At 31.5% G+C, this 24,214-nt stretch overlaps 1 protein-coding gene across 1 annotated transcript; it reads left to right on the forward strand.

The window, feature by feature from the left end:
* Nucleotides 1-3,317: 3,317 nt before the first annotated feature.
* Nucleotides 3,318-17,449, forward strand: LOC111636714 (single-strand selective monofunctional uracil DNA glycosylase-like). Its single transcript, XM_023382018.1, has 3 exons — nt 3,318-3,926; nt 10,296-10,415; nt 12,720-17,449. Exons 1-3 carry the CDS (start codon nt 3,648-3,650, stop codon nt 13,122-13,124), a joined length of 804 nt encoding a protein of 267 aa, XP_023237786.1. The 5' UTR covers nt 3,318-3,647; the 3' UTR covers nt 13,125-17,449.
* The last annotated feature ends 6,765 nt before the right edge of the window (nt 17,450-24,214 follow it).

The raw sequence follows: 24,214 nt of genomic DNA on the forward strand, positions 1-24,214 counted from the left end.
ATACTGATTACGTTAATTTAAAATTACATTTTACAGTTACATTTTATGCATGACTAAGGTCACAAATCGGGTAAGTAATCCTGCATAAATTAAGATACTGTACATTCACGCTTGCTGAAATCGTAGGTTATCAAGCAAGACAGCCCCTAATCATTTTCTTTCGAGATGCGAAGAGTTTTCAACTTTGAGCTTGATGCAATCAAAAATCCGTCTTTGTCTCTCAGAAAAATTCTAGCGAATTCGGATCGAGCTAATGATGAGAATTTATAAATCAGAACCTTTATCGAGAATTGTGGTAATGTTACGCTTATTTCAGACAACGAAGGAATGCAAGCGGTATTCAGTTATTAGTATAAAACATACAGGAATAAATAATCCTTAAAAGTTTCTCTGATTGTTAAACCACAAAAATATAGACGATATAATGGATCCTTATAATTAAATTAGTATAATATAATTTTTACGTAATTAGAATCCGTAATGAAAAAATTAAAAAAGTAGAAAAAGATATGAACTTCAACTCGTCTTACAAGTTAGATTGAAAGGAAGCTGTACTGAAGCGATAATTTGTTTTTAGTACAGTAGTAGTAAGTAGTTTCATATTTTGCTTGATTTCTTGTTTTACATAGAGGTTACATCTCGTAACAAACCCTTTTGCAGCGAAACTAAAAAATTTTGCTACAAGGAAGTTGAAAATTGAGATTTTATCATTCCTGTTGCACAAAGCGTGGAAGTCAGATTACTGGATTGTCAACAACAAAAAAAAAGATTCGCCTTAAAGCAGGCAACAAAGATGAACCAAATTTTACATCATCGTTGAAAGGAGGACATTCCGGAAACAACGATTTCAGAGAGCTTTGACTGTGATGTGATTAGAAAAACAATCCATTGTTTTTATGTCGAAGAGAAGAAAATCCATCCCTAAATTACCGCTTGTCTTAAAAGAAAAGATCAATTTTTCTTGTAAGAAAATGACACGCCATTTAAAAGTTCTTTTTTTTCTTCCGAAAATAGTCCACTCCTATCTGAGAGAATACCACTCTTGTTTTATAAATAGAACGCATTTGTTCGCCCCAACCTAGTTGCATCGAAGGTCGCAACTAAGTTGGCAGGAGAATATATCTAAAGCCTGGACTCCACATTACCTGAAAACAGAAACTCAGAAACAGAACTGAAACATTAGAGTTTTCGTTTTAACTTGACTCCACTAGAAATGCGCCATCTGTTGGTCAGTTCTGTAATTGTAGTCAAACACGGACGACGCTACGGATTTTGCCATGCTTTCTCTGCATTTATTAACAATGAAATTGTAAATAATCTTTGAATTATTTACATTTTTTTAGTTAGAAAATACAGACATCTGTATTTTCTAACTACTTCGATGAAGAATTCTAAATCTATTTGTTTCCTCATCGTTTTCGCTATACTTTCCGCCATTACGATGATCAAACAGCACGTGACTGATGCACGTGACTACGCGTCACAAATCCTTACGTTTTATTGGTTGCAGTACGACAAGCGTGGAACGAAAACGGAAAAGTTAAATAATTTTTAACTCTGCTTTCGGTCTTGTTTCTGTCCAACTGAACGTTACAAAACTTAAAGTTTCGTCAGTTTGTCTTTCAGTTTTACGATTACGTCGCGGATTCCGGTAATGTGGAGTCCAGGCTTAAGCCAAGACTCCACTAGCGTAAAAACCCCTCGCCGTAAAAGCTGTTAATCACGTGGCCCTGATATCTTACGCTTGAGCAGGTCGTAAAAGCGAGTTGAGCAGTGTTCAACTTTAGACGCGAATACGGCCGTAAAAGGTACCATCCACCAATCAGAAGTCAGTTAAATCTAGGCCATTGTGACGCGGTGCGAAAATGGCGAAAAACGAGCTTTTGTGTACGTTCCCTCGTGGCTACTCTAGAATAGATCTGGAAAGATTTATCGAAAACATCCGAAAGTATTCGTGTATCTACGACAAGAAGTATCCCGATTATAATAAAGGATGAATCACGCGATACGGATGGCCAAAGGAAAATCCTTCAATTTAGAGGAGTATATAATGAAAAAAGCTAAGCTTAATAAGTGCTGTATATTATCTTAATTAATAATACGATAATAAAAGTTAATATATGAAAGTAAAGATATTATTTTTACTATATTTGTAATTATAGTACAGAAAAAACTCGTAGAATATAATCATTGTCTTTATATCGATACGTCATGTATACAACTGTCTTCCGTTTCCATTAATTCACGTGCGAAGAAATATTAATTTTCGACACTTGGGGCAGTACCGTCGCCGTAAAAACTTCGCTAGCCGGAACTCCACTGCAATCCAGAAACAAATGCAAATACGTCACGTAATTAAAAGTTTTTACAGCGAAGGTTTTTAAGCCCGTTTTTACGCTAGTGTAGTTAGTCCACTAGCGTAAAAATCCTTGCTATAATTATTTTAAATCACGTGGCCACGATATTTTAAACTCTAAAAGTCGGAAGTGGTTCTTATTTAGATGTTACAAACATGAAGAAAACCCAGAAAACTTTATGTGGCAAGCCTGTTGGAGAGGAACGAGTCCACGATCAAGTATCAGTTTTCAGTGGTTTCATCTACTTCGTTTTAGACAAAAAGATGGAATAAGTTTCGTTTCAAAAATAGGACCGAAATTGGGAGAATTAGAAATGATAGAAGCTGATAGAAGCAGATAATTTCATAACGAATATGAATGGAGTTAAATTGCGTTTAAGTATGTTGACGACTACCTGATAATATTCGATAGCNAGCATTTATCTTTCCATAAATGTGAACAAAGTAAAGAGATAAAAGATATATAATTATATTTAAAATATAGTATTTTCTTATTCTTTAGATAACTTTCAGAGTCATTTCATAAAATTTAATCCTTCTTAATCTTTCCATAATATTTTTATCAACAGTCGCTTCGACTTTTTTATTTTTACAGCATAATATCGTATTATACACCCAAGCGTCCATTTTGCTTTACACGTGTAGCGGACGTAAAAGCTGCTTTATCTTCGCTGCAGCAACCTCTTGCAGCAAACGTTTAGAAACGGTTCGCTACATTGCAGCGCTGCATTTAGAAACGGGTTTCAGAGGGTTCGCTGTAAAGCGCTTCTCGAGCGCTGCATAAAGAAACGCGGCCTTCACTGCATAAAGAAACGCGGGTTACAGAGTAGCTACGAAGTCCCTAAGATCCTTGTCGATTTTTAAATTTGTTCACGTATATTCTTTATTTTAAATTTAATGTTGCTTCGAGAATCTATGCATTTCCAAACACGTCTGTGATTTTTTTTTTTTTTACTTTTTTAAAACTGGAAACATGTAGAAATTTTGTTTCGATCGAGGCTGCCAGATTGGGCGCAGAAATGAAAATTTCTACGTGAATTTGGGCGACTTTTGGCTATTTCAGCACCAAGTTTCGGTGGTTTTTTGTATAGTATCTGGCAGTAATGGTATCGGCTGCGTTCTGCAAGTATTAAGCAGGGTGTTTTCGATTATTAGTACGTACAGCACATCTCGACGTAAGACCACCGCAGGACCTTTATTCGAAAGATAATGGGCCTTGGAAAATGAATAATCTTTAAGAAACTCTGTTAATCTTTAGTAAATCGTTTGCGTACGAAAATATCGGTAATCGATGATGTCGGAGATAATTCGACGGGACGAATATTCCCTACTGTCAAAGAGAATAAAAATCGAAGGAAAGTCTTTTCCGGACGAATTACACGAAATTGAATCGGAACAATGTCGGCAATTACTGTCTCTTCAGTTCTGTGAGTCCGTCCAGTATATATATAATCCGTTGGACTACGCGCAGCAAACGCATCGCATGTATCTTAGCAAGTATTGTTGTGGACCCAAGCGAATTCTTTTACTCGGGATGAATCCGGGACCATTTGGAATGGCTCAAAATGGAGTAAGAAATATCTTTCTTTCGTCCATAGAAATATATATATAAAGAAATTCAATTTGCTCTGGAAAATAAGTTCATTAAATAGAATCCGATTTCAATTGATATTTAAATACTATATTAATAAAAAAATGATTACTTTTTCTTTATGCCTCAAAGAGTTTTTGAATCGAAAAAGATAATGCATTTGTGTAATTACCTTCTTACGTTAAAATTATTAGTTTATTTATCATGGAACCTTATTGGAGCTGTAGATCGTACCTGTAATAAAAAATGTCAAAGGAACTGATGGTCTATGTGTGATCCTTTGTAAGATATATAGCCCTCTGAAATTGGCCTATCTGAAATTTCAAAGACCCTTGAAAATAGTGTAAAATTTAAAAGTGAAAAAATCCAGAACTGTTTTTCAAAACAATGCTAAAATTCCAATGTTTTTCATTTTCACTAGAGACTGTAAATGCTTGTAAAATGCAGGAAATGCTGTTGCACTGATTATTTCTGGGGTGCAGTCAGTCCTGATGCACCTCTGTTAAGCCTAACGTGTGTTTAACAAATAGCCCAGTTAGTATTTAGGTAGGCTATATCTTACAAAGGGTAACATGTAGACCATTGGTTCCTTTGACTTTTTTACCCGTGGGCATAGTCTACAGCTCTCATAAAGTATCAACTACATCATTCAGAGCTGCATTTTGACTGTGTGAATTAAGAATAAATAAATACAAAAAAAGAAAATATGGAAAAATTTGGATAATGATGATAATTAAATGTCATTATTAGGTTAGAACTTGAATAATTAAATATGAAAATATTGTCATTTGGAGCTAAGATAGAAAAGATTAAGTTGTCATCATTTAATTATTAAATTTAATAATTAGAATTTAATTAATTTAGAACATTCTGGAAGAAAAAATCAATCAGGAGCAGAACTTGAATATGCAATTCCTGCTTACCTTGCAGATGAATTGTCAATATACAAACCTGACCTCTGTCTTATTTTCACTTCAAGCCAATTAATTTAGAAGATATAATCATTCTGGTCATTCACCACACAAACTGGGGACAAATATGTGCTGACAGCCCTCTATGGTACTCAGCTGGCTTTTACTCCAGCATGATGTATAAATACAGTATAACCTCGATTATCCGGACTAATTGGGGATGAAGGTAGTCCGGATAAGGAAAAATCCGGATAATCGAAACAAATACTTTAATTTGTCTTTTAATGATAATACAACACACTTTCTTTTCGATGACATATCGGTAATATTAAAAATAAATACTATATTTAAATCGTGATCAAATTTTCAAGAAACAAATGTGTTATTGAATTTGGACTACTACTGACCAGCGCTAACAAACTAGCTATTGTTTAAAAGGCCCTCTGGTGGCTCAAGAAGACGGATTTTATAAAATAAAAAGCAGTTGAAACTGCATTTTTATGAATAAAAATTTGACAAACTATTTATCGTTTTATGACGAGTAAAAGTAAAATTTTTTCGTCGCGTTCTTGGCTTAAAAAAGTAATGCATAAACCTTCGAGGCGCGAGGCATAGGTGGTGGCCCACGTTGCCCATGCCTTACGCCACCCTTGGTCATAGAAATGATGTAATTTGAAAATAAAATTTTTTTATAAATGAGTATGTCAAGTTATATTTTTATTACGACGCAAAATATATTTAAGAGTTTACGGCCACTGTTCCGGGTAAGACGTTGTTGAAACAAAAAATGTTATGCATTCCATCACGTACATAAACAGTGTCGTAATTCGCCAAGTGCAAATCAGCAAATTCGTAAAATTTTTGTTTATTTTGAACAATCCGGATAATCGAGGTTCTACTGTATATATATAATTATGTAGAAAATCACACTCAAATTATTTATTAATAATCAAATGATAAGGCTAGATACATTATAGATACAACAAAGTTGTATCTATAATGTATCTAGCCTTATCATTTGTAATCCAGTATTATCATTTGATGATATAATTTGGGCTTGGTTTTATGTATAATTTGAATTTTGAAATTTTTTACATACAGTCAATACTGTTATTATGTTACTAGAAATTCTCCCGTCAAGCATGATGGAATATTTTTTATGAGAAAGTAGAGATTGAAGAATTGAGAAGAGCTTCAAGTTGAGCTTGATGATTTGATGCTGTTTCTGCAGCCCTTGATAAAGTCATTCTTATTTGATGTTGCTCAAGTCGACCTTCGGGGGTCTTGGTTGTTGTTATTCTTTTAGATCTAGAATTTACCTGATCAATTTTACTCTTATGCTTCCACTAGGAATTTTTTTTTCCCCATCAAAATAGTGAGTCTTTTTAATTATGTGTTGATAAAACAAAGATGAATTGTATGTATGTTAACTCTTTAAGCTCTGAAAACACACTCCATCTCTGTTGCTAATGTCTAAATTGTTTTTACCCCTCAGGCTACAAGAGGAACTTGTATAGCAAAACTAGTAGAACAACTTCTTAATCAGCTGATTTTGTGTTTAAAGAGTTAAAGAATGACAGTTGTTCATTAGATATACTCTATTGAGAAGAACAGCTGCTGCATAATAAATTAGAGATGCTACAGAATGTCATTGATAAATATCAATTACTACTGTGGATAGATGTTGACACAAAAAGTATCTGCTCAATGACCTCTTATGTCCATCATGTTCACACCAGAGAGTTGAGATTGAATTGGCACAGGACTAGATATTTTGAAGAAATGAATAGAATTCTAACTGTCCACAAAAAACCTTTGTCAGTGTTGTGTTCGTTACGGATATTCACTAACGTTTTCAACCTCCACCTCGCACCGACAATGCTTAGTCAGCACCTGAAGAAGACCTTGGTGGAGGTCGAAAACGTTAGTGAATATCCGTAATGAACATAACACTGACAAAGGTTTTTTGTGGACAGTTATTACTCAACACAGTGTTACAGTTAGAAGACATTTGTGAATAGAATTCTACAGCATTTAACTGTGATTCCAAAGTTAATTTTTTTATTTTGATAAGATTCAGTGTTTCTTTCTTACATTATATGTGGTGACTTTTGTTTGGAATTGATAAATATACATTAATGATTTTTCCTTATTGTTCCTGAAATGTTCTGATTGCTCTCAGACGAATCATCATTTCACAAACTGCTGGAATTATACTGCTTTTCCACTTTTGTTACAGCAATCTCATTATTGTCATCATCTGAGTAATCTTCATAATTATTGTACAAGGTATCTTTTTTTTTCTTTTTTATCACTTTCATACCTATCGCTCATTTTTTAAAATAACAGATTGTGAATTTGACTATCCATAAGATTAGAGTTCTCCAATTTTGCACCAAATGAATGACTTCAATAAACATCTCTGATAAGACAAATGGAACATCTTTTACTGGGTCAAATAGGGAAACCATGAAAACTGGTTGTCGTTTTCAACATCAACTCTAAATACTTTGTTACAGATATAAATACTCTTATATTTTGGATACATATGAACCCAAATTGGAGTGGGAAAAAGGTTTATGGGAAGGTTATATCTCTTGGAAATAGGAAAAATCACTGGTGAGGAAGTTGGAAAAAATACCAAAACCTGCTGCACTACCAGAGAAGGGATGAAAACTTGGCCTGTGCATTATTTGACTATGTGGAAAAAGCCAATCATAGCAAACAAGACACAACCTTCCTTACATCTTTGCAACATTAATTTTTATTTTTAAACTATATCTGAACATCTGATTTGTATTGAATGTGTTCAAAAATACAATAATGAAACTGTCAAAAAGTATCTTCTTGACAAGACATTTCCGGAAATAGTACATCAAAGAGTCATTATGATAAGGAAGAAGAAAGATTATATATATATCTATGTATAGATATATTTCTATTTATGTATAATAATAAATAAATAAGTAACACATTTTTTTCATGCTTTCAATGGAAGTCGAAATTTAATCAAAAATCACATAAAATATATTTTTAGAAAATATTGGGGTCAGTCTTGACCCAATAGTATTCAGTGTAACAATAAAAAAGTTGGTAATACAAGAGTTAATGAAGAATTCAGACTTAATTTAGGAAGTAATGATTGCAGAACAAGGGTTTGGAAAAAGCCAATCATAGCAAACAAGACACAACCTTCCTTACATCTTTGCAACAGCAATTTTTATTTTTAAACTATATCAAACAGAAAACTGAGTACTGTATTCTATTTGATATACAGTAGAGCGTCAATTATCCGAAAGAATTCCAGTCGGCAAATTTAAATTTTTGCCAGTGCTGTGGCACTGCAATCTTTAGCTATGTCTTGGGCTACTCAAATATTTTACGTTTTTGATACTAAATTAACTTCTGAAGTATAATTTTTTATATTTTTCAATATATTTATTTTGTTCATACAAAATAAAAAAAATAATTTTTAACGATACAATAGTCTTCGTTAGGCTTAACATGGACGAAAATTCAACGTGAAGTGACACGCAACGGAGAAAAATTTCAACTTAGGATAAATTAATATATTTTTTCGTACATAATCGGTTATCCGAAACATCGATCTTCCGAACAACCCCAGTCCCCAATTGATTCGGATAATCGACGCTCTACTGTAGTTTAAAGTCTGAAGCATGCCCCTAAATGAGGGCAAAATCGTTGGTGTTGTAATAAAAATTATTGCTGGAAAGAAGTAAGGAAGGTTGTTTCTTTTTTGCTATAAGAACATTCCAACTTCTGAGGAGTCTTTAAGACAGTCATGTAGTGGACATTGGCATTCAGAACAAATGCCAGAGATTATAGTATGGAATGAAATTTGACATAATGCTAGAATAACTCTAGTTAGTATTCATGATAAACTGAATGCTGTAGTTACGTTGATTAATTTTTACATCATATGCTATCCCTCAAATAACATCCAAAAACAATATTTCCTCCTGATAATGATATACAGTCAAATCTCAGTTATGAACTGAATTTGTTCTTAAAAGTTGTTTGGAAACCGATTTGTTCTCAATCTGAAACAAATTTTTCCATAAGAAACAATGTAAAATGGATTAATCCATTTCCAATCCCACAAAACAAAGTTTTTTTTAGCAGCATTTTATGCATAAAAATGTCTACAAATGCAATAAAATATTATCTATATCTATATTCATTTTATATATATCTCTTAAAAACAAAATGCTTTGTTGCTGCCAACCGAAACCAAAACTAAGAGTGTGATATGCAGACACAAATTTAGTAGCGAGCGAGAGGTTGTGAGCAATATAGTTCTCACAAAGAAAACATGCACAAGTGAGAAGTGAGAAAGCTCGCTGGCATGAGCGAATTTCTAGTTCTTGCACATATCTGACAGGGTTTGATATTTATTGCATCTTGCCACATACTCTCGCTCACTCACATCTGCATAGTTGCACCCTAACACTGTACAAAAAGTGCTATAAATAGAGATTTGACTCTTCCTGGATGAAATATAACCAAATCAACCAAGACAGACAAGTACTTTATCCACACTTTCTGAAATATTATGTTACAATTGCTTTGATTTAAATTAATTTTGATTTTATTTTTAATTTTAGTTTCAGTTTCAGTGTAAAAACCAGAATTTTAATTATTATTTTATTATTTTTAATTTTAATTAACTGGCCACCTAGTACTAATATTATATAATATATTAATAAATTTTTGTTATTTAATTTGAGTTAAGTACTTTAAATATGAATTATGGGATGTCATTTTTATTACATGAATGTCAACATAGTTTTTATTTATTAATTTAATTTAAATTAAATTGTGATATATGCCGAAAACTAGTAGTAGTATCTTACCTGCATGCACATTGAAATCTAATTTGAATAACATCATCAAAGATGGTTTGTGTTGCGACATCTAATGATGTGAGGTGAATTTAGATGCCACTACTGAATTGATAGTCCTGTCAATGATTGGTTGGGCCATTGACTTTCTTTAACATAGGAAGTATAGGAAGTTGACCATCAGTGGCTGGTTCATGCTGAGTAGCTTGTTCGGAAACCAAATTATCATATGTAAACCCCAGAGCAAATATATGGTGTTCGAAATTTTGTTTGTAACCTGAGGTTTGGCTGTATTTAATAAACATGTGAAATTTGATTTGTATTTGTTTAAAATATGTTTTCAGTAGTTTAAATTATATTATAGCAAAATTATATATATATATATATATAAATATATATTAATTTGTAAATTTTATTTTTTAAAAAAGCTTGATTTATTTAAAAGCATCTGCTTTAGAAGAAATTTCTTTTCAGACATTTCAGTTTTCAGTAAAATGGAATTAATATAATTCCACTTTTTACTAAATTAAAACAAAAACAACAGAAATTAATGTTCCTTCTAAATTTTATTACAGATACCATTTGGAGAAATATCTTGTGTGAAAAATTGGCTGAAAATAAGTGGAACAGTTGGAAAACCAGCACATGAACATCCACAGAGAATTATTCAAGGTTTTGATTGTAAAAGAAGTGAAGTAAGTTATTTATTTTTGAATAGTGAATGTTGTCAAAAATGTCTGTAAAGCATCTATTTCATTGCTGGAAAAGTGCCTAGGTTGACTTGGTTGAACATAGATATAAGTTTCAGCTTTTGAAAAGTGCAATTGATAAAATTATAAGTGTTGTGAAGAAAAATATTGTTTTATTAAGTAACAATAAACTGATTATTTTGATAAAGAATGAACTTGAAATTACAGTTATATTCAGTTAAGTTAATGAAAGAGTGGATGTAGCAACATGTTTGTGATCTGATGTAAACCCTATATTTTTATGAAATACAGTATATTTTTACATTCCATAAAATGTAGATAGATAGATTAAGATAATGCAAAATTGTAAGGTCAAGAAGTATAAAATAATTATAAAAAAGGCTGATTTTATGATTTGTTAAAAATATTTCTATATAACATATATACTGGTACTTTGGATTAAATAGTTTTTTGCAAATAAAAGTTCATAATTGCATTTAAAATAATTTTCAGTATATTATTTGCAATATTTTACTAATTTTTAAGATAATAGTTGACTGATTTACCCCTACCCTGTGGTAATAACAGGGTATGAGGTAAATCTGTAAAATACAACTACATATAACAACCACAGACAGTTTTATCTTGCAACTCATTTTCCATGCTCACATAGCATGCCCTGGGTCTTGTATGTAACATCTTTGTGATCTATATTTGTTCAATTAGTAGTTTCTGAACTACTGCACTATTAGAATTGTTGCATTTTTCTTCAGTTCTGACAAAATTCTGACTGTTTGATCTATGATTTGGTAGCTTTCATAGCCCATCATATGATATACCATACTTTTCTGTGAGACTACATGCTAATAAAAATTTTTACTGTTCTGAAAATTTTTGTTGTTGTCATTTGTAATAGTTTTTTTCTTTTGTAATTTTTTGGTATTTTGTAGAAAATAAAATAGTTTAAAAAAGAGCAAATAAACATCTTAATATATTTTAATTGTTTAAGCAGCAAGCTGTAATCAAAAAACTTATTAATTAAATCAAAATTATCAAATACCTTCTCTGCCCATTACTTGCAACTTAAAAGCTGTTTTATATTTGTTACTGATAATCATAAATGTATAAATGGCATAAATTAAATTTTATGATTACAAAAATAATCATCTCAATTCCTACATTTTATGAACAATTAGAATTGTCCACCAGCTTTCCATAAAATCATTTGATAGCTCTTACTTGAAAAATAATGGTAATATATTGGAATATGACATTTAACATCTTGATTTAATTCTATTATTTAATAATTAAATAATAGAATTATAGAATAATTTTGTTAAAAATTATATGATATTATAATAATATTATTTTTATATTATTTTTAACAAAATCAAGCAATAGAAATTCTGAAAAATTTCTCAGAAAAAATAGTATTCTATAGACATACATAGAGTAATCATTCTATAGTACATAGAGTAATCATGTAAAACATGTCTGAAATTAGTGTCTGATTTTCACTTTACAAGAGCTACAGCTAACATTATAACATTTTATCCCATAAAATTTTTATGAAAGACAGCACCCCAGTAATAGTGGTGCAGACAATGCCCTTGCATCAGGTGCTGAGTTCACAAAAGTGCCAATAGAGTTAAATCTAATAAAATACTTTTTATTAGATCTAACTCTATTTTAATTAGATTTAACTTTTTATTTTCAGAAATAAATAAATAAACGTAAAAATTATGATTTATAATTACATGTTATAGTATTTGAACAGTATATTAGTATATTACTGTTTAATGAAAGAGTAACCTATAACTTTTATGCACCAAGTTCAAAATCAGCTACAGCTCTGATTGAAAGAGCTTAATTTTATAAACTAATTTGTAATTAAAGTGTAAATAATTAAACTAAAATAAGTTTCATATAAGTTTTCTACTAAAATTCATAAAATATCCTCTAATTTCTGTATGTATGAAGTTTGTTATCAAGAATATCAAGGTTTTGTACCAAGAGTTAAAATGCTTGTTTTGAAGACATTTCAGATTTTTTTTTCTGATGAAAAATTGTGGCATTCTTCAAAATAACTGGAAAAAACCTCAAAGTTAGTCTCTAAAAATAAATCCAAAATTATAAATTTTCAAAATATTTTATCCACATGTGAGCAAATAAACAGATGACACAGATCTCAAATGATTACCAGATATTTCTATATTAATGTAATATTTTATCAATTTATATACATTAATTTTAACAACAATTTTTGAAATAATTATTTTATAATTATAATTAAAATATTTTATTTACCAGGTCAGTGGAAAAAGATTCTGGGAATTTTTCAAAGATATTTCTGGCACTCCAGACACTTTCTTCAAGTACAGTTTTGTTCATAATTATTGCCCACTTTCTTTCTTATCCAAAACTGGTAAAAATATCACCCCACCTCAGTTGAACGTCAGCACTCGTAATGACTTGAATGCAATATGCGATGAAGCATTGCGTAAAGTGGTGAATTTACTGAATGTAAAAATATTAATTGCTGTAGGCAAATATGCTGAAGAGAGAGCAAAAATTGCTCTCAGGAGAATAAGTGAGATAACCATTTGTAATATAATGCATCCAAGTCCCATCAATCCTGCTGCAAATAAAGGTTGGAATGAAATAGTTAAAAAACAACTACAAGATCTTGATGTATTACATTATTTTTTGCCATAATCATTATCTATTTATTATACATACTTTATTAATCAATCAATTTTATAATTATTTTAACCTATTTATATATTGTCTTTTTAATTTTAATCCCAAAAATATGTAAGATAGTGAAATTTTTCAAATAAGTAAAATTTATAATGTCAAAATATGAACTGTGTGTGTAGTGTTAAATTTATTTTTAATTTAGAAAATAAATATTTAAACATTTTATTGTCAAATACAATGTCTCTAAGATTAAAGTACAATCTATAGTGATGATTGCCTCTATGTTCAAATAGATAGTTTTTTAAAATCTATTTATCTCATGAATTTAAAAATTATTTATTAAACTTTTATCTATTTGTTTTTTGTAGCTTACCATGTAAAATATAAATGTATATAAAGTGAACTGTGCTTAATAAATTTAGAAAATGATAGGAAGAGACTAAACAAAAAAAGCATGGATTCTCCAAGTTAATTCAAAGGATTACATTCAGAATATGACAGAAAATCATTTATGAATGCAATTATTACATATTTTCATATATAAAAATTCATCAACAATCACAAGACAAGAATGACATATACAAGATACTATTATGTTTAATTTTATTATCTGGTAAAGTATGTTACATTGTGTTTTTGGGCTGCAATTTTCAAATTGCAGCCCAAAAACACAATGTAACATACTTTATGCACCAAGTTCAAAATCAGCTACAGCCTGGAAAGTTATATTTTAATTCAAACATTTTCTCCAAAATGGAGTTAAACATATGACTGGCATTACTTCATTGTTAACAGGAAAAGAATGATGTACAGGGGTAAGATACTACTCAAATCAAGAGCATATATTTTAAATAAATTAAAATATGACTAAAAATTGCAGGTTGGCATTGTGACAATGTTACAGTGATTTTGTTGATTTTTTTTTCTTTTGATCAGTAAAGTAACAACAAAAGATAGTTGTCTTGTTTTATTTAAATTTAACTATCAATACTAGATAATTGTAATGCACAGAGGGTAAATGCTATTATTTATGGATTAGTCTAGTAGTACTCAAAATAATATGGTCTATGGACCACTTAAACCAAATTAGATGTGATGGACCATCTATGCCTATTTAATGATACTGGTCAACACATTGGTTGTCAAAGAAAAAAACAATGTAGGTTATATAAGTATAAATAATAGTTAATAAGTATGTATTTTTGTTTATGCCAGTTATTGTAAATATTGGGTTTACTTTTCAGATGATAATTTGCTACTTTCAGAAGAAATTTTCACAATTTTTCTTAAAAATTATCTGGAAAGCATACAACTAAAACATTCTTTCTACTGGCTAAACAGTATATATTTGTATTTTTAGATTGGATTGATGAGATAAGACAACGCAACACATGGGTGAACCGTCAAGGTAGTGCCTCTTGGCTGGATAGATGTCAGGCTGGCTCAGAAACTGGCTCCTATTTAGATGTTACACACAAAAAAACAAAACTAAAAACATCATGTGGCCAGTCCGTTAGTCGGGTGTGAATCCACAACCAACTACCAGTGTTCAGAGGTTTTATCCCCTCCATTTGTATCTTAGGAAAGATGGACCATCTATATAGTTCATGCTTCCACAACCACCTGTGGATATACTTTAAGAACCAATGGATTAGACTATTAGCCTACTCTGGCTTCATGAATCACTCCATTATCATCATCAATGATCAACCACGGTCTCATAATAGAATATTTTTATTATTATATTTATGATTAATGAATATTTTGGTCTTCCATCTTCCAATATTTCTGTATCTTTTCATTTAGAGAATATGTTTAATTCTTTTCTAATACCTTCATTTTGCATAGTCTAGCCTTATGGATCTTTTAACTGATTTCAGAAATCTCATCTCTGCAGCTTGTATTAGGAGTATTCATTATGGAAGCTTGTCCTCCTATCAAAGCTGAATTATACAAAAGCTGTAAATCATGAACATGCATGTGAACCAAATGATTTCAGGAAAGTAACAACTTTAACCTTTTTGTTGTTGTCAACTACAAATGTCTTAATTCTCATTTCATTTTTATTGGACATTTTATTGGTCAACATTGTCTTTTAAGAGAATTATTTTGTGCCATTTCTGTAAGTTTAAAAATACAACTAGTCCCTCTGTTGATAGATTTAAATAGTCTATGGACATTGTTCCAAGGCAACAGCTTTCATTTAAGCCAATGGCTTTTGCCATAGAACCTGTATTAATGAAGTTGGGGCCAAGAGAAGCAACAATGAGTAACCTATTTTGTTAATATCACTTTTGATCATGATCTGTTTCCAAGATTCCATACAATGGATATGATCCCTCAAATAGTTATTATATATAAATTTTATACCTACACATTAGTATTTCTTTTAGTGCTTTTTTAATAGTACTGCAAATATTTTATTGCATACTAAATTACTGAAGTAAATCCAATTACACGATTGATTTGTAGTGTGTTTTCTTTAAATACCATGGGAGTATTAAAATTTTTAAATTGTTTACAAAATTGATAGTGGTTATAAACTGACTTTTGTAAGTTGTCATTTTTTACATTTTTACTTCATTGGCAAAAAGAATATTTGTGTGTATTGATTTATGGTATTGAGCAGACATTAGCAGACACTATATTTTCTGCACTTGAATATTATCAATATATAAATATTGAAAAAGATTTGTGATTAGCAACATCTTAAATTTTATGTAAACCTTGTTAACATGTTAGATAACTCAATCAAGAGCAATGTGGTATTACTGTACCTTAATGTTTGATCTTCATCTTTTAGGGATTGTCTTAAAAAAAATATGAAGCTGAATATCTTTTAGAGATAATCAGATGGACCTATTATAATTTGCATCAGAACCTAAGAGTTCATTACAATCAAGTCCTGATTTAGCAGGGCAATTTATTGTGGTCAGTGACAGCAGGACACACAAGTCATAATAATATTTGTGATAGTGAATGTCTAGTTAAATTTAGTAAAGTATTGTTGATTTTTTAGGCTAATGTACTGTACTTTTTAAAATTTTCATGGTTGCAATTACAGTAATTAATTATATTACATAATTTTTATTTATGCTATTGTGTAGTTTTTAAACAAGTAGTCTTTGTGATTGGTAATGAGCTATATTTTTCATATTATACTGTGTACTTTACTATAGTTTACTTATGACATTGAAACAGACAGAGTAGAGTGCCTGTATTGCTGGCATATTTTCAAGTAATTTGTGGATTTACCATGGAATTCAAAATACTAGTTCACAAACCCTCTGTAAAGCTTGTAAATCAGCAGTTTACTGTACTTATGTTATTAATTATTATATGCATATTATATACAATATTTGATTTCGTATTTTGATTTTTTCCTCTATTGGTTTATAATAATCATCTCTAGAACAATTGATGAAGTATAAAATTTTAACACATTAATGACAATTTAGGGATTTAAAGAAGAAGGATTTTGCTGATTATGTAATGAATATTAAAATTTTGGAACCAAGTTCTACTGTATAAAAAGTTTTACTTGTTGGTTGTGGCAATAAGATTTTTAATACTAATGTCAGGAACAAAAGCCACTTAAAGTGGTAATCATATTATTTTTCTTATAGTTTGATGAACACCTTAGAGAGCAGTAATATCTCCAATATTTAGTAGGAAAAAAATCTATCAAATGCAAAAAAAGGCATTTTATTCCTTTTTCTTGTTAGTAGTGACCAAGAGAAAACAAAACAAGTTGTTTTTATCAGTATTGAAACTTATCAGACCTACTGAATTGGGTATTATCAGATTTAATTAATATCTGGAGAGAGCTTGTTTAGTAATAGTGTTCAGTTATGTTGAAACAATTTATAATTATTTGAAAATGATCAGCAAAAGTGAACAATTTAAACTTGAAATAAAAATTAATGATTTGTGTACATAAAAAGAAACAATTAACAACTTTGTGAAGCATGTTTGTTTTTAGAAAAATTCAATGTTGTGCAATGTCAGCCATTGTTGTTGTGGATCTGGATTCAAATCCAGTCAAGATTCTAAATTTATCATTGGTAGTATATGTCAGAGTATTGTTTCCATTCATGATGCTGACTTCTTCATGAGAAAACTATGTCTACAAAGGGAAAAATTGTGGCAGACAATATAGCCTTGATATGCTGATATTTTGTTAACAAGTTCATAGCTGTCTAGTTACATGTTTGACTTTAAAAGCAGAAGTCGTGTCTGATTTTTGAGATAAAAGTTATAATTAAATTCTTTATAATAATGAAATTTTTATAATAAAGCAAGATAATGTACTTTGTACAAATTATCTTTATAGAATTAATCAAAAATTAAAAAAAAAAAAAAAATACAAATTTATAAAGTGTTTATATAATAATTATTAATTACTACTAAGATATGTGCTATATCATACATTTAAATAATATATAATATTTTTAAAATTTTCAAAACTAACTTACAATGCTAATGATGACAAGTTATATGGGTATTTAGCAGAAGTCAATTCGGACTATCAAAGTTTAAGTTCAGAGACTGCTCTTATTGATTCATTTGTTCATTAAGCATTTTAAGAAAATGCAATAAGACTGTGATTTACTGATGAGAAATAAAATTAAAATTATATGTATATATATTTGGTAGTAAATACATTTTTAGTGTCAAAATATTATTTGCTATAAATTTAATCTTTATCATGTAACAATATCATTTTACTCCCCTTATGTAGTTTTAAAAAATTTTTCAAATGTTAAAATACTGTATATGTAAAATTTATTGTATTGCAGTAAAACGTTTTTCATGAATTCTGTTATTTTGTACAATTAAACTATCATTCTCACTAACTTAACAGTTCTCTGGTTAATTCAGGGTGTCTGAGAAGTTAATGTCATTACAAATTTCTGACTGCACAGTAAAATTATGTCTATGGCATTGCATACAAGGCCTGTAAATTGTATGTCCTGTATTTACACTTTGTAGTAGATGGCATTACTGCTTGCTCACAGATGTTCTAGTCTTTGGAAGACTTCTTTTCTGATTGCATAATCTTGTGAAATCTGGCCTGCTAGGTCTCCAGGAGACATGATTGACCAGGCTATCACCAATTGGGTGACAAAATAATAGACAAAGCAAAAATTTATTGTTTTTATTAAGATCACCATTCTTTTCTATAGATCTAAAACCTGATAAATTTAAATAATAATCTTTTGAGAAACAAGTTAACAGAAAGATCTAAATATAAAATTTGAAAAATCTTGCTTATAATTGTTTATTTTTATTGTGTAGAATATAAAATTGAATAAAAATTATATTGAAATTTCCCATGTAAAAAATGAATCAGCTAGTTAAGTTTCGTTTGTATCATATCAAAATTTGTAGAATCATTTAAGAAAGAATGGTTAAAAATGTGATCTGAAAATGATTTAAAAATAAAAAGGTATAATTGCACAATATTAAAATAAAGAAAAACTAGTTTTTAAGTTCATTTAATAATTTGTAATTATGTAACATGTAAATATGTTTGTTAATTTCATACACTTTTTTGTTTTAATGTAACAAAATTTTAATGTTAAATTTACTACTTCATATTGTAATTACATGCAATACCATATAAATATTCTTAATATATTTTCTCTATCATAATTATATATATTTTACCAATATTTATAAAAATAAAACAGTCAAATTGTATGCTTGCTAAGTGTGAAAAAATTGTTAACTTTCTATTGCCAAATTAACCATTGTTCACTTAGCTATGGTCCAATTGGCTCATATCCATGTATGGACTATACTCCCCAGATTTTGAGGCCTTGTGGAGACATTCCTGGCATTTGCTGTAGAAGAAACAGCAATATTGTATATAAAACTTCAACCTTTTCCATTGCACTAACTTTTCAGACACCCTGTATATGATACTGTTATGAAAATGCTGTGACTGGATAAAATTTTGTTATGACAGGATAATGGCATGTTTACATAGAGGGTTACAAGAATGGTCTATATAAATTTCAAGTATATAAAATATACTACCTGAACTGGCAGATTATTTTTGTGATATCATCTGGAACAGGCATTGTTCTATGTTGTTGTTTTCTTCTTGAATTTTCTAAATGAATTTAATTGGGCTACAATTTGAAAAAAATTGTAGACTTATAAATGGCCACTGTCATCTGTCTGTCCTTCCTTCCTTAATCTTGAGAACAGAGTTAGATACATGAAAGTCAAGACCAGATATAGAAAGCTTAGGGACAGGAGGGCCCGATTAACTATATACGAACTTCCAATGCAAATTGGAAGTCAAGTTATTTCAATTTAAAACTTTTCCTTTAAAAGGAGTTAGATACATGACTGGCACAACTCAATTGCTAATGGAAAAGTGATATACAGGGGCAAGCCACTACAATACTGATTTGAGGTGAGAGCATATATTTTAAATTTAATTTATTTAATTTAAAATATATTAAAAATTGCAGCCCAGCATTGTGACAATATCACAATAAATAATTGCTTGTTAAATTTAGTTTATAATGGCTAAACTGCATTTTCCTGTAAAGGTTAACAATCACTTTTTTAATTAATTAAATATCTGAGTTTGTCCTAAAATTATCTATTATATAGGCTGAGAAAAATCCAGCAATTTAGGCCAAAGTTTTGCTTGAGATGACAAATAAATTTGTTAGTCTTTACCACACAACTAGGTGCACAGACACTAGACTTTTTTTACATCTCACTTTATTCTGCAATATCTTAGATGCCGATACATGTTTCGGACATATGCCCCTAATCTATCTGCTTTATCTTACAGACATTTAGCATAGTGGTGCAAACTATTATACACTTTAAACATACATATATACGCCGTTAAAATCATCATGACTTAGTGCACTAAATAGCACTCAACATTTGCCAGCATTACCAGTTCCTTCACAGCACTCAAACACGCAGTAGAAAATCATGATGATTTTAACAGTGTATATATGTATGTTTTAAAAGTGTGTATAATAGTTTACACCACTATGCTAAATGTCTAAGATAAAACCGACAGATGAGGGACGTATGTCCATAATGCATATTGGGGTCTAAGATATTGCAGAATAAAGAGTGATTTGAAAAAAGCTCAGTGTCTACCTGTGCACCTAGTTGTGTGGTAAAGACTAACAAATAAAAGAAGGCACTGTTTCAGAAAAAGGCAAAATAAACAAATTGTAAACCAATGAAATGGAAGTAAAAATTAGAATAATTATATTTGCATAATAAGCAAAAAATAGAGTCTGGATTAATTGTTTTGCTTAAATTTTGTACAAATAAAAATAAAATTAATTTTTTACTAAGTCAACTTATCTAGAAAATAAATTTATGGCTACACTTTACTAACCTTTAACATACAGTCTATTTTATTAACATATTAACGTTTTTGGTCAATTAATTGACCTTCATCAGATCGAACAATTTTTCAATTTATGATGAACGAAACCAATTACAATTTTTAACTTTAAAAGTTTTCTCAACGCCTATTGCACAAGTCCGAAAATAGATAAAAAATAAAATCTACAGACTGAAAATGTATGCATACACTAATTATACACACAAAAATAAAAGTAAAAATAAAAATTAATAATAATAAAGAAATAGATAAATAAACAAGTGACAATGATTAATGCCAATCTTTTATCTGTCTGTGCTTTTTTCTTTTGCTGGTATGTTCATAATGCACCTGCTCTTCATGCTGTGGAGACTTTATATGATTCTCTGAAGTTTATAGCCTGTCCTGCTAGACTGCTCTTGTGAATAGGCCAGATTTCTTCATATTTAATATGTCTCCTGTCCTGAACCTTATGTATTATTTCTGCTCTTTCCCATTTCACTGAAACCTGTTGGGTCTGCTATAACATATGTCACTAAAGCAGTGACTGGTTGCTCATTCTGTATGTTCCTTTTGTGCTCTTTTATTCTTTCTTTTAATGGCCTCATTGTAGCTCCAATGTAGTACAGTTCTTTTTGCTGCCTCTTGTCTTGTATGGGTACTCTGTAAACTCCAGGAATAAGGCTCTGGTCAATAGGTTCCTTGTCCATACTGTGAGGCCGGGACCACACACCCCCCTTGGACGGAAACCGGCAGTCGAGCTAAAGTCAATATATCAGTGACTTATTACGTAAATAGGACCGGTGTGACCAAGGAATGGAGTGCGAGATGATTTAATTGTCACATTCCAGGCCTAATTGACAGACCCGCGATCGTCAATCATGAGAACGAGTGGGGGATCGACCGTCGGGGAAACTTTGGACATTCACCTTACCGACAGTTCAAAGCAGGTCCTGCTGACACTCCTGTGGAGGGGGCGGTGGCTGAGACAGCTTCCTCCTCTTCGGGACAGAAAAACAGACATTAGGTGAAATTTATGGGACCGTCATTTGGGAAAGGGCTTGACCCGACTCCGGAGGGGAACGGTCTGGACGGGGACATTCGGCGACCCCTCCAGAATCGCATCCCTGGCAACAGACCAGGAACCAATAGAATCGCAGGGGACCAACATTTGGACCAACCAAAATCTCAGAATTTCGGGAAGACAAATGTTATAAAAGCCCGAAATCCCAAGGACACGAGGAGGTTGCAAGCTGGAGATCGAGAACGACGGTTTCAGAGAACGGATACATAATAACCCAGAGTTCTCCCAAGAAGCGGACGGAAGGGACTAGGACTCAACTTCCCAGTGCCAATTTTTCCATCCCTGCAATCTCCAGTCCTCTACTTACGACTCTTAAGAAGCGGACTCCCTCCTCCTTTTGGTCTGTGCCGACCATTATCAACGGAAAACGAACTATCCGGCGAGCTCCTCTTCAGTGACGGACTTTTGATCAGACGTTGGTGTAACTCATTGTAAGCATGATTTTCCATACAAATAAATGCATTGAATTGGTAAATATGGTCTGTGTGAGTCATCTTTGTGTCCAGCAAACCACTACCCCCATACGGAGAAGGCTTTCTCATATCATCCTGACAGATCACGGGAAAAGCGAGGGTTGTAACCTTTCACTTTAAGGGTGACCTCCATGCGAGTTAAGGTTCGGGTACACCGCATCCTTACAAACGGGAACAATCCTCACTGTGGTGTCTCCCCGAGGGTGCCGTCCTTACAATACATAGCATCTGGTATACTGTTGGATTCCTTTTAAAGATTATCTTTTTGTTAGTAGCTGCTGCTATTTCTTTGTAAATTTTGGTTAAGGGTGCCATTCATTCCATTACTGTATATTCTTCTACTCTTCCTCTTTCATTATCTTCATTATTGTCTTTTCTTGTTTTATTTATTAAGGCCTTTATTTTATTCTGATTGACTCCAACACTCTTTGATCTGTTCTTTATGTCTGTCCTGCACTTTGCTGCAATGTGCACTTTGCTTTTTATAAGTGCCCTGAAAGCTGCCAGTTTATAATTTGCTGGGTCATGGGATGTCCATGGATTAGCAATGGATTATAAGTCGACTTTCTGTAAACTTTAGTATTGATTTCCACTTCTTTTTCTACTTCTATTGATATATCTAGGAAGTGTATCTTTTGGTCGTTCTGTTGTTCTAGCTCAAACTCTAGGCCATACTTGTTATTGTTGATGTCTTTGAGAAATTGCTGTATGTCTGGTTTTTCTTTCCATGTGATCAAGACATTGTTGACATATCATGCATATAATAGCATATGCACTACGTATTTCTTTATGATGGAATTCTCTAATGTCTTTTGTACCATCTCACATCGTGCCCCTGATATGAGACTTCCCATTGCCACTCCTCTAGGTTGAATGTATGTTATATTGTTAAAATTGAAGACTGACGAGTATGTAGCTAGATGTGCCAGTTTCAGTATCTGCTTTCTTATCTTTGTCATATTTCCGATTTTGTTCAATAAGTCTGTCAGATGGCAAAAACATGGCTAAAGTTTAATTGAGGGATATAAAGCCTTGAAATCTAGTACTGTCATATAACTTTTTTCTTTTAATTTAAAATTTTTCATTTTCTAGAGCAATTCTAGTGGCTGTTTTATGCTGTATTCATGTGGAGGCATGTGCGTGTTAGTGAAACCTTTGGGTATCCGTTCTAAGATTATCGTAGGTGAGCATTTATCAACTACTGGCCTTATGTTTCTTTCCGGTTTGTGTGTCTTGGCAAACCCAAATAGTCTTGGGACTGATGAGGAGGGAACTACTATCTTCTTCATTCCTAGTTCTTTTGCTAGGGTTGTATTAGAAAAATGTTCACTCTTGCTTGTAACTGCTCTAGAGCTCTTGGGTGTGCAATCCTGCATTGCATTTCCTTTATGTATCTTACTAAAAGCTCATTACATGTAACTCTTTTCATTAATACCATGTCCTTCAACTTGTTTGCTCTTGTAAGTACTACAGTAGAGCGTCGTTTATCTGAAAGAATTCCAGTTGGCAAATTTAAATTTTTGCTAGTGCTGTGGCACTGCAATCTTTGGCGATATCTTGGGCTACTCCAATATTTTTTTTGTTGGTGTGTGTGTTTTAGCTGGAAGCACTGGCACTTTTGTGTGGTGTTTTTCTGAAAACTTTTTTTTTTCTTTCCGCCCTGTGGGCACTAAGAGGGCCTCTTTTTGCAAGCCCATTATGGGTTCAGCCAGGCCCACAATGGGGCTGCCGAGTGGTGAAGGACGGGGCCCGACATATCCGAACGGACCACCCCCCTAAAGATTCCTGGGGATTTTTCGACCCGTTCGGATTCGAACCTGGGTCCCCCAGAGCGGTAGGCTGCCACCTTGACCGCTCGGTCATCCGGCTGCAAAAATCGGCCCGGAGCGGGACTTTTTCTGAAGACTGTGTGTGGTGCTGAATGGAACATTTTTGATACTAGATCAACTTCTAAAGTATATATTTTTTGGTTTTTATATTTTTCAATATATTTATTTTGTTTGTACAAAATAAAGAAATAATTTTTAACGATACAATAGCCACGATTATTATTTTAAAAAGTTTATGTTAGGCTTAACATCGACGAAAATTCAACACGAAGCAACATGCAACGGAGAAAAATTTCAACACAGGATAGGTTAATATATTTTTTCGTATGTAATCGGTTATCCGA

The sequence above is a fragment of the Centruroides sculpturatus genome, unplaced genomic scaffold, assembly GCF_000671375.1.
Source record: "Centruroides sculpturatus isolate CEXI.00-Female unplaced genomic scaffold, Cexi_2.0 scaffold977, whole genome shotgun sequence".
Lineage (NCBI taxonomy): Eukaryota > Metazoa > Arthropoda > Arachnida > Scorpiones > Buthidae > Centruroides > Centruroides sculpturatus.

Coding starts and splice junctions, on each gene's coding strand:
- LOC111636714 (XM_023382018.1), top strand. CDS start 3,648: ATGATGTCGGAGATAATTCGACGGGACGAATATTCCCTACTGTCAAAG. Junction 3,927..10,295: donor TTGGAATGGCTCAAAATGGA/GTAAGAAATATC, acceptor ATTTTATTACAG/ATACCATTTGGAGAAATATC. Junction 10,416..12,719: donor TTGATTGTAAAAGAAGTGAA/GTAAGTTATTTA, acceptor TTTATTTACCAG/GTCAGTGGAAAAAGATTCTG.